Source organism: Tasmannia lanceolata, unplaced genomic scaffold (assembly GCF_043159265.1).
Source record: "Tasmannia lanceolata isolate RefF3 unplaced genomic scaffold, GAP_Taslan_0.1 ptg000012l, whole genome shotgun sequence".
Taxonomy (NCBI): Eukaryota; Viridiplantae; Streptophyta; class Magnoliopsida; order Canellales; family Winteraceae; genus Tasmannia; species Tasmannia lanceolata.
Window position 1 is genome coordinate 47,341,119 of NW_027518689.1, and position 11,878 is coordinate 47,352,996.

The window sequence follows — 11,878 nt, forward strand, 5'->3', positions numbered from 1 at the left end:
ACAAAGAACTATACGGACCACGTCATAGGTTGATCCAAACCGTCCATGTGATGGAACACAACATAAATAGGTTGTGCCCCAAAAATCACTTCCATAGGCTGATCCTAGCCCTCCAATCTATAGATGTTTCCATAATTCCACTTAAATCGGATGGTTAAGATCACCCTATAGATTTTTATTAAAAAACCATAAAGGAGGGGGTAAGATTGAAATTATATGGCTTTAATGGGTGCCTTTGTTAAAAGCATAAAGGAGGGGTAGGATTGAAAATATGTGAGTTGAATGGGTGCATTTGTTAGAAAAAGTAAAAAAAAGTGATATGTAATTCTCATATAATTTTCGAAAAAATCAAAAAATTCTCTTCTTTTCATCCCAGCTTATAGTAGTAGATACTAGTAAAAAAACCCATGCGATGCACGAGCCGACAAAGAACTGTACGGACCACGTCATAGGTTGATCCAAACCGTCCATGTGATGGAACATAACATAAATAGGTTGTGCCCCAAAATAATTTCCATAGGTTGATCCTAGCCCTCCAATCTATAGGGGTTTCCATAATTCCTCTTAAATCGGATGGTTAAGATCACTTTATAGATTTTTTTATTAAAAAATCATAAAGGAGGGGGGTAAGATTGAAATTATGTGGCTTTAATAGGTGCCTTTGTTAAAAAGCATAAAGGAGGGGGTAGGATTGAAAATATGTGAGTTGAATGGGTGCATTTGTTTAAAAAAGTAAAAAAAAAGTGATGTGTAAATCTCATAGAATTTTCAAAAAATTCTCTTCTTTTCTCTTCTGTTATATAAAATATATATAGATATAGATATATGCACCATTTCAAAAAAATAAAAAAAAAAATAAAAAAAAAATATATATATATATATATATATATATATATATATATATATATATATATATATGAGAAAACGGTTCCTACACATATGTGTAGAGAGTTCTCTACACACTAGCTTAAAATACAGTGGGGCCCCACATTGTTTGAGTGATCCAAGCCATCCATTTTAAAGGCTCTCACATAGATAGGGTGTCTACAAAAATCATCCCAACCTTACGATTTGTGGAGGTAAAATGGATGTCTTTAAACCTTCACAAATTAGTCCATTTTTTGCCTCCACAGTTCGAATGGTTAGGATGATCCTATGGATCTGATTTTTTGTGGACACCCTATCTATGAGAGGGCCTTAAAAATGAATGGTTTGGATTACCCAAATAATGTGGCCCCCACTGTATTTTAAGCTAGTGTGTAGATAACTTATCTACACATGTGTGTAGGAACCGTTCTCTCATATATATATATATATATATATATATATATATATATATATATATATATATATATATATATATATATATATATATATATATATATATATATATATATATATATATATATCTAGAGAGAGAGAGAGAGAGCCTCTGCACAGGAAAAAGAAAAGAGAAAATGAAAAAGAAGATGATGAAGCAAAAGAATAACAAGGTAACAATTCTAAAAAGAAAAGGCAAAATACCAAAATAGTGAAAATGAAAAAAAAAAGAAAAAAAAAAAGAGAAAATAGAAGAAAAGAAGAAGAGAGAGAGAGAGATTTAAAAAAGTCATGTTAAAATTCTCAAAAGGGTATTTGGGCCTTTTGCCCAATACGACAGACTTCTGTCCTTATTTCACATAAAAACATGCTTAACTGGTATTTTTTCAAATTTTTTGAATTTAAGTGGTAGAATTTTTAACTACGAAATCAAAGTCTACTTAGCGTAGGGACCACACTTGATCAGTTTCAAGTTGTGGTCCTCAGATGTGACAACCGTCTCTAATCAAGTTGGAACAATATTTAACAAGGGAAATGATATGTTCGCCCCATTTTCTTCCCTGGCCCACCCTCTCGTAGTGTAAAAAGAGTAGTCATAAATACACTAGAAGGAGTGGCCCAGGAAGAAAATTAGGCGAATATATCACTTCTCTTTAACAATTATTCAAGTTGATCATTCCACATAAATTTTCACATGGTATATTGGATGATGGCCGACTAAAAATCACTAAAAGCTTTTCCAACATGTCTCCACATGTATGCTTTACAACATGTAAAGAAAGTTCATTTTGCTTTCTTTTTCCTATTGTTCTCAAGTATCTTGAATGCTTTTTATAGGCGCCCTAAAAGGGGGTTAAGATAATGAAGAGGTTGTTGGATGAATGATTGAATGGTCAAAGAGTGGGATTTTCAGCTTTTAAAAGGTCACAACACCCTGCAGATGTTAGTATTCTTTAATGAATTAAATACAAGTGAAGAAGTATGCAATGGCACAAGGAGAGAAAAAGAAAAGATTTGGATAATGTTAGTGTATGAAAAGGGGTTGTTGGCTATCAAAGATGTAGTCCTGGCTGTGATAAGAAAACAACTATAGAATAGACATCCTCTCTTCTCAGTAGTCTAACAAGGTGCATGGGATTCCCTTATTCACTAAATCACTAGGATGTGACATTTTATAGGTAGGTACATTAGACGCACTAAAAGATTGAATAATTAATAAGTGTAAGTGGGGACTACTTGCTCAATAATCCAAACCATCTATTTCCTACTTTATTTACTCATGAAAAAGGATAACTTGAACCATTCCTATTCAATTTTTACTTAGACGACATCAGACGGATGCCAAAGCCATCTAGATTCGGTTCTATGGGATTCCCATTCATGCGGACTCAACATTTGAAACTTTGGAAGGCATTTTTTGGCTCTGTTATGGAGAATAATGATCACTGTATGGAGTACGCCTCTGTAAAAGTTTTTACGACGGAATGGAGGTGCCTACGTTCTTATGTGCGGCTAAAGGTGGAGGACAGATGGTACTCTATTGGTGTGGTTACTAACCACTTGGATAAATTAAAAATGGGAGCCAAACATTTTGACACTAACATGGATCATTATCCTTTTGATTTGGAGGCCCTCTAACAGACGCAACCTCCAAAAAGAGGGGACACTTGCTCAAGTCGTAAAAGGCAGTGAGGACAGGAGGCATGATATTAGTATTGTTTGGTCAGAGGGTGGGCCACACGGTGCTAAAGTTTTGCGCGGTTTGAATAGGTGGCGTTCATCGGAGGCTCATCTTTTGCATGATGGACATAAGGGGACCATGCACTATCACCGTCGAAATTTCGAAAAGAACAGGGAAGCGAAAACAGTTGTCCCTAATAGATTGAGCAGGTTAAAGAAAAGAATTACACTAGCTGGTGTAGGTCAAAGAAAGAGGGGATCTCGATAGGGTGTCACACATTCTGGTAATATACTGGAGGGGGATATCAGAAGTCGTTTCAATAAGGAAGAACAGGAGTGGATGAAACGATGAAGATCTTCACTATAGTTTCAATTTCTTTGCCCTGGTAGTTTCAGGCGCTAATTTGATCTTGGAAGCTGTGGAGCAGTTACATTGAGGTCGATTCCCTTTAGCTTGAGAGATTCAAGTCTTTCGCTTTGAGTGATATCCTTCATTGGTTTTTGTACTTTATATATATATATATATATATAAAGAGAGAGAGAGAGAGAGAGAGAGAGAGAGAACATTTCCTACACACTTGTGTAGGTAAGTTACCTACACACTACCTTAAAATACAGTGGGGGCCCACATTGTTTGGGTGATCCAAACAATTCATTTGAATGGTCCTCACATAGATAGGGTGTCCACAAAAAATCAGATCCATAGGATCATCCCAACCCTACGATTTGTGGAGGTAAAATGGACGTGTATAAACCTTCACAAATTAGTCCATTTTTTGCCTCCATAGTTTGAATGGTTAGGATGATCCTATGGATCTGATTTTTTGTGGACACCCTATCTATGTGAGGACCATTCAAATGAATGGTTTGGATCACCCAAACAATGTGAGCCCCCACTGTATTTTAAGGTAGTGTGTAGGTAACTTACCTACACAAGTGTGTAGGAAATGCTCTCTCATATATATATATATATATATATATATATATATAGAGAGAGAGAGAGAGAGAGAGGAAAATGTTGGTGAGCTTAAGCTCACTAAACTTATGGTGAGCTTAAGCGCCCTAATCACATGGGTTCCACATTTTCTGTGGTGATCCAAACCATTCATTTGCAAGGCCCTATCATAGATAGAGTGTGTACCAAAAATTAGCTCCATAGGATCATCCTAACCCCTTCATTTGTGGAGGACAAAAATGGGCAGATTTGTGGACAAATAATGTCTGTCCATTTTGACCTCGACAAATGGATGGGTTAGGATGATCCTATGGAGCTGATTTTTGGTACACCCCTATCTATGATAGGGCCTTGTAAATGAATGGTTTGGATCACCACAGAAAATGTGGGACCCATGTGATTGGGCACTTAAGCTCACCATAAGTTTGGTGAGCTTTCCTCATATATATATAGTAGGTGCTTTTCTAACATATTTTGAAATAGACGCTTTGAATTAGTCTTCAGGCGCACGAGTTGCTCAATAAATTTGTTGATTTGGATTCCCGACATTAACAAACTTTGTGGTATTTGGTAACGGTAATGGATTTTTGTGTAATTTTTATATCAATTTTGACCACCCTCAATGACAACGTTCGGTGAGAAAAGACAGAATTTAAGGCGGCATTGTATACGTACTGAAATGGATTTTATAGTCATTTTTAAATCGAGTCATATGCGTGAGGACAACTTTTTGTAGGGAGATGATATTTTCACTCCCCTGCATTACCTGCATAGCCCCCTTATAACCAAGGTTTAAAATTTTGGTTTCGGTAACCGTTTCGGACCCCCAAAAACCGAAATTTCGGTCCGAAATTTGGTAATTTGGTTCTAAATTCCGAATAAGTAGCGTACACTCCTTGTTTTACCTGGGACAGCCCCTTGTATATCTTTTACTACTTTTTTACATTACAGGTGCTCTCCAAAGTAAAGGAAGGGCGAATACATTATCTCCCAGTCCACCACTTAAAAATTTTCAGCACCCGTCAAAGGATACACGTGGTATGATTTTATGATAATCTCATGATCGAACGGCTGAGATCTCAGAAGTCTTTTAAGCATTAGGAAAAATGTGTCATCTTCCTCTTGCCCTAGATGAGAAACCAGAAGAGAAGCCTTCATGAAATGAAAGTTACTTTGGGTTAAATGAAAGGGGGGTTTTTTGGGCCACGGCAAACGGATTTTCTACGATGCATCCAGCCGTTGGCTTTTCATGGAGATGAAGGAGAATCACCATTCAACCCAAATTTATAGGTATTTCTTAGTTGAACGGATCTTGCTTTTTCACTTTTTTAATCCTTAGATATGGGGAAAAGGCTTGATACGTGTTCAATCCGGCCAGACTCGGCTGGACTCGGCCTTGACTCGCCAAGTCGATTACTCTAAAATGCGGCTGCCGCTATTCCGTGTCGACTCGGCCGAGTTCCGTGCCGAGTCAACTAGTTTTTAAACACTGCCAGTCTCTCTGGCCCAATTGTCATGGTTCACTAGTTTTATACAAACCCGGTATTTATAAATAGAAAAGGAAATTAGTAACTAAAAACTTACCAGTATTCCCTTGGCGAATCGCACGATAATGGATTGGACGAGCGCATAGGCAGCGAGTTCAGTTTCTCCAATGTGCCCGATGAAGGCCTGTGTCACAACGAGCATCCCAAACACTGAAAGCCTTGTGAGAATAGCAGGCCCTGAAACTCTCCATAACTTCTTTGATTCTGACCAAATCCTTCCCTTTAACTCCTCTCCATCCCCCTTTTCTGATGGAAGAAGCTCTTCATCCACTCTACTTTCCATACTTCCCTATGTAGATATGGCCTAGACACTAAAACCCTGAGAAAACGAACCAATATATAATGGGAAAGTCTCATAAAGTTTCCACTACCCGCTCTAGTTAAATTTTAATCAGCCACCTAGAATTTAAGAGGTCCCCATATTATTTGCATTTCAAGTTGCTTTTCCACTATACCATCAAAGCTATTCTTTCCTTACAGCATAGAGAACCCATGATTTGAACTTGGTTGCTGAAGCACTCGGATATTGGATCAGTGAGTAAATATAGTAATCTAATCTAACTACTATATATCTATTCTAATCTAATCTAACTACTATATATAAAGGCAAAATGATAGGTTAATGTCTTCCACCCTTTGCCAAAAATTCTATCTATATCTCAGTTGTATTATGCCTATTCTCTTCAATAAGACGTTATGATATTACCTACTTTCTTTAGGGTAAAATCGTAATCTACATCTACATATATAAAGGCAAAATCTTGGGTTATTTTCTTCTACCCTTTGCCAAAAATTCCATCTATATCCTAGTTGTATTATGCCTATTCTCTTGAATAAGACGTTATGATATTACCTACTTTCTTTAGAGTAAAATTGTAATCTACATACGAAAAGTACCGACACAGGGTACCTGTCTATGACAATTACGGAAAAAAGTACCATGAAGAGGTAAAGACATGACAATGATAAAAGAACTACTTGATATTACTCATACAGGACACTTGCAAAATATTGACGGATTCCGGGCACCTTAAGAGGAACAACAATTATGGAAACCTCTATCGATTGGAGGGTTAGGATCAGCCTATATCGATTGGAGGGCTAGGATCAACCTATGGAAATGATTTTACGGGTACAACCGATTGATGTTGTGTTCCATCACATGGACGGTTTGGATCAACCTATAAGCCTCTATAGATCGGAGGGTTTGGATCAACCGATGAAAATTATTTTTGGGGCACCACCTATGTAGGCAGTGGCCCATCTAATGGACGGTTTGGATCATCCTATGGTACGGGCCATACCGTACATTTTAATAAAGTGAGGAGTGCGATCATCAAAATACAGTGAGTAGTGCCATTACAAAATATGGTAGTGAGGACATTAGCATTATATATAATTTGAAACCATCGTTGTTACTTGGATGTTCCCACATGGGTCGGGTTCAACCTGAATTTGGGTTTGGTCGGGTTAAGCTTTTTCACAAATCGGGTTGGGTTGGGTTGGGAAAAATCAACCCGAATTGGTAATCGGGTCGAGTCGGGTTGGGCTGTCGGGCAACCTGACCCGACCCGAAACCCGAATTTGGGTTCTATCTGAAGAAGTTCTGTATATGTGTTTTTCTTTTTCAACATTGAAATAGTCTCCACAGTCCACAATAGATGGTTTGGACAATCCTATGGTGCGGGCCATACCATACTTTAATAAAGTGAGGAGTGTGATCATCAAGATATAGTAGTGCGGATAACATTTCCCTTTGTTAATTGTTAGTCCCTGTTTGGTTTGGATTTTGAGAACCGATTGTGAGTTACAAACTGATTATTGGTGACTCACTATTGCTTCTCAAAATCCAAAACAACCCGTCTTGAGTTGAGGTGGTCAACAATTGGTACCATATCTCAGTGACAGATTCATTACCATAGATGCAGTCCAATCTCTACCAAAGGGGATAAAAAATCAGTCAATGCATTGGCAATGAATGATTGTGAAACTCCACTCTTTGGCAAAACTAAGAAGGTATATTTATAGTTTACATTTACTTTCTTCTTAATTTGTCATCTTCATATTAACACATCATTTAGTTATTTAGTGACTTGCAAATTTATGTCTCTCATTGTGGGACCCGATCCCGCGAGAGGGGTGGGGCGCGAGCCGCCACGCCTTCTCTTGGTCTCTCGTACCCACGCGATTGGCGTGTGCTCTTTTATTATTGATTTTAATTCATCTTTTATGTGAACTTGGGACCACTAAGGTAATCCGAATTCCACACAAAAGAGACTGACAGAGTCGCCACCTAGATGTGGGATCTAGGACCCATAATTAACCAGAAATCTAGACTCGCTACCTGGTTACGAGAATGGAAGGTATGGGGAGTTATCCACCACATGCACCATTCCTGCCCGATAATCGGTCTTCGATTCCAAAAGCTAACTCTTTTAAATTTATGATGATTCTGACATCCCAAGCAGATGAAATGGCTTTGACAATCTTGGGCTTGAGATCCTCAGGCGGATAAAAATGATGAAGGGGGGGCACAATAGATTGCTTCCTTCCATACTGACGCAGGATCCTGGCAGGAATATAAAAGGAAGTCTTTTTGAGACCAAGAAGGCGAACGTAGTTAGCTTCTCCGGTGTTGAAGACAGCTTCTTGGATTCCAGGAATTTGCCAATAAATCTGATCTTGTCGGCGAGAATTTAACCATTCAACCCAATCGCTTTTATGATTGAAAGAAACATCATGACGCCATTCGCTGAAGGTGTACAACGTATGATCAAAATGGACAGGAGCTGCAATTTTTAGCTTGTGGCACAACCACACCTGGAGTAATGCAGGACATCCCGAGAAAGAACCAACGAAGGAGCGAACATAAGAGCCTGGACCTGAGCTGGCGCGAAGACGAGCCATATCATCCAAACCATTGAAGGTTTCTGCAAGCATAGTAGGAATTGGATTGGCACCACGATCCATTTGATCGACAAGGTCCAAGAGAACAGCTGACGCAAAGCGAGAAGGCTGGACAGTGAGGAACCTAGCAAAGGAACAGAATCTCAAAGCGCGACGTCGGCCTTTTTGAATATCAACAGCACCGATGTGTCCAATAGGAGGATAAATATCAATCAGCTGCTACATGGACACTTCTTGGCCTTTGATGAAAGAGTTCATGGATTCATCTAGATTATTCATCAAGCGAAGGAACAAAGGACGATAATCTGGAACACAAGATGGCTTCACTAGAGGGCCATCCACAGGATATTCCAATAAGGCACACCATTCTTCAAAGGTGGGACACATTTCTAGGTTGCCAAAACGGAAGACATGATGATCGGGATCCCAACACTCTGATGCGGCATAGAGTAATCCCCAATCGAGCTTGATGGTCGCCACGTAGCCGAAGAGATTTTTCTCTTGCTCACTTATGGCATAGATATGGGATTCTCTTAATGTACTACGGATCCAATCAAGAATTGCACGAGTAGACATGGTGCCTGCAAGCCAAGAGAAGGGATACAAGAATGATCAAGATTACTTGAACACAAGATTGGGATAAGTTCCTGCCAGTAAAAGAAAGTATGAATACATGATCGAATCACATGATAGAAGATTGAAAATCGTACGATCAAGAGATAAGATGAGATAGCATAAGATTGCTTTTAACGGATAGATCATGAATGACTAATCCTATGAGATCTTTGGAAATGATGGGATTTATATCCTAACCCCAAAGGGAAAGTTTTTAATCTCCGCACATTTTAACAGTGTTACCTGAAGGCATCAACCCTAATCCTAACCTATCGGAGTGGAGAGAGAATCTCGACTCATGACTTTGTTCGTGTATCTAAGGACTGATCATAGCCATTGGAAGATGGACTACGGCCTAATTTAGACACAAATGGGTAGGATATCCTAAACTAGGCTCACACACGTGACGCACATGTGTTCGTATACTACATGCATGTGTGGGTTAATCTAGGGGTAAGGCCAAGAGTTCCCTTAGCGCGAATCCATGTTCGATATACTGTACCAGTGTGCGGCGTATCAGTACGTGAACAAGAGATCCGTTTACGCACCATAAGGTGCTAGGCTAAGGGTGGAATGCTTCTCTAGCACAGAGGCACCAGGTGATGAAATCCCAGTCAACCATGCTAGATAACACTCCGGGTTCCTAAAATAGGACGTGTGTGCATGTGAGATGCAGGGTTTAGATGCAAGTGATGTAAGTGTGTGCAATAAGTTCGCGCAATCTATGATCCCTTCAGATTTTGTTAAATTAAGTTCGAGTAAAATGTGATGAGAAAATAAAGCATACAAACTAATCTAACAAGTATATAAGAGATAGAGTTTTTATGAGCCAGTTAAATTAAATTCAAATGAATTATCCTTTGGAATTGTAATGAAGTTAGGTGGTCCCCAGCAGAGTCGCCAAACTGTGGGACCCGATCCCGCGAGAGGGGTGGGGCGCGAGCCGCCACGCCTTCTCTTGGTCTCTCGTACCCACGCGATTGGCGTGTGCTCTTTTATTATTGATTTTAATTCATCTTTTATGTGAACTTGGGACCACTAAGGCAATCCGAATTCCACACAAAAGAGACTGACAGAGTCGCCACCTAGATGTGGGATCTAGGACCCATAATTAACCAGAAATCTAGACTCGCTACCTGGTTACGAGAATGGAAGGTATGGGGAGTTATCCACCACATGCACCATTCCCGGGCATGAATGTTGCATGTGGTGGATAACTCCCCATACCTTCCATTCTCGTAACCAGGTAGCGAGTCTAGATTTCTGGTTAATTATGGGTCCTAGATCCCACATCTAGGTGGCGACTCTGTCAGTCTCTTTTGTGTGGAATTCGGATTGCCTTAGTGGTCCCAAGTTCACATAAAAGATGAATTAAAATCAATAATAAAAGAGCACACGCCAATCGCGTGGGTACGAGAGACCAAGATAAGGCGTGGCGGCTCGCGCCCCACCCCTCTCGCGGGATCATGTCCCACACTCATACTTCTTTTTTTCTTTTGAAAATTTTACTTTTATTTATTTATACGCCAATACTTTGAAAATTTTTACTAGAAAAATGATAGTCTCTCTTCAAATAATAAGAATATCGTTCTTGAACAAAAGAAGACTATACGAAAATCTTTTGCAAAAGAAAATAATTTCAAACATTAAATTTCCAATTCGGAAAGTCAAATTGAAAAATTGAAATTGGAAGTTAGTGAAAACTTAAAAAGAAATGAAAAATTAAGTCAACTAAACAAAGTTTTAATAAATAAAAATGATGACTTAATCAAACAATGTAATGACCTTGAAAAGAAAAAAGAAAGCCTTGAAAACACAAACAAGGATTTAAATGAAAAATACAAACTTGTGTGTGAAAATAAAGAACAATAAAAAAACTAGTTCATCTCATAAAATAGACTTTCTTGAAAACCAATTTAGTGAGATAAAACTAGTAAATAAAGAACTTTCTTTAAAGAACCAAAGATTACAAGAAGATAAAGATAAACTTACATGCTCACATATGTATTCTTGTGGTTCTAGTTTTTCCTTGTCTGCCCATGCTTATTCATGTTCATATTGTAATAGATTTGGGCATCACAAATCTAGGTGCAAGCTTAGATTTGTGAAATCAAACAAGTTTGTTTGGGTTAGAAAAGATACACTCCCGCAAACAAACTTGGCAGGAACCAAAGTAATTTGGGTTCCAAAATTCCCCATTCAAGCAATACACTAAATATTTTATTATAATGGGTTGTGCGTTAATTGCTATATCATATGAATTTCTTTTAGATCCTTCATGTTATTGCATAATTCTGTGTATCTATAAGACTTGTGCTTAGTTGATATATCTTATTATTTATGAAAATAGATATTCATAAGTATGAAACTTGAACTTGAATGTATCTATTAGTCATAAGAGCTAAATGATCACATCATTTTCTAGCCATAGTCTATAAGGAAAACAATGTTGCATTTAATCTTAGACTATATTTTGTGCTATATTGAATATCTTTTACATAAATCCAACTAAGTGCAAAAACACACACATGTGCACTTTGCATCCACATTTTAGAGGCTTAATATGTCAAACATTGCTAGACATAGATAAAACATGTATCACATTTTGATTCTAGCAAAATCCATCAAAAGAACATCCACAAAAATCTCAAATAAATACATATGTCCAATCATCCACTTGAGCTTAAACAATAGAGAAATAGAAATAGATTTTTAGATATCCTCACATAGCCTAGGGATCAAGTTTTCAAGTCCATCAGAATTCCATAGATGCAAGAAAAATAGGAGAAAATTAGATTGCCCACAAAATCCCTTGAAAAATACTGAAAAATTGGAAACAGGGGTGTGGCGGTCG

The 11,878-nt window shown here is 38.1% G+C and overlaps 1 protein-coding gene across 1 annotated transcript in view; it reads right to left on the reverse strand.

The window, feature by feature from the left end:
- LOC143887427 (protein DETOXIFICATION 20-like) overlaps nucleotides 1-5,951 on the reverse strand; it is a 32,843-nt gene extending 26,892 nt beyond the window's left edge. The window contains exon 1 of the mRNA XM_077391513.1: nucleotides 5,540-5,951. Within this exon, the coding sequence (XP_077247628.1) occupies nucleotides 5,540-5,785 (246 nt within the window). The 5' untranslated portion in view covers nucleotides 5,786-5,951. The remainder of the gene's footprint in view (nucleotides 1-5,539) is intronic.
- Nucleotides 5,952-11,878: the final 5,927 nt, after the last annotated feature.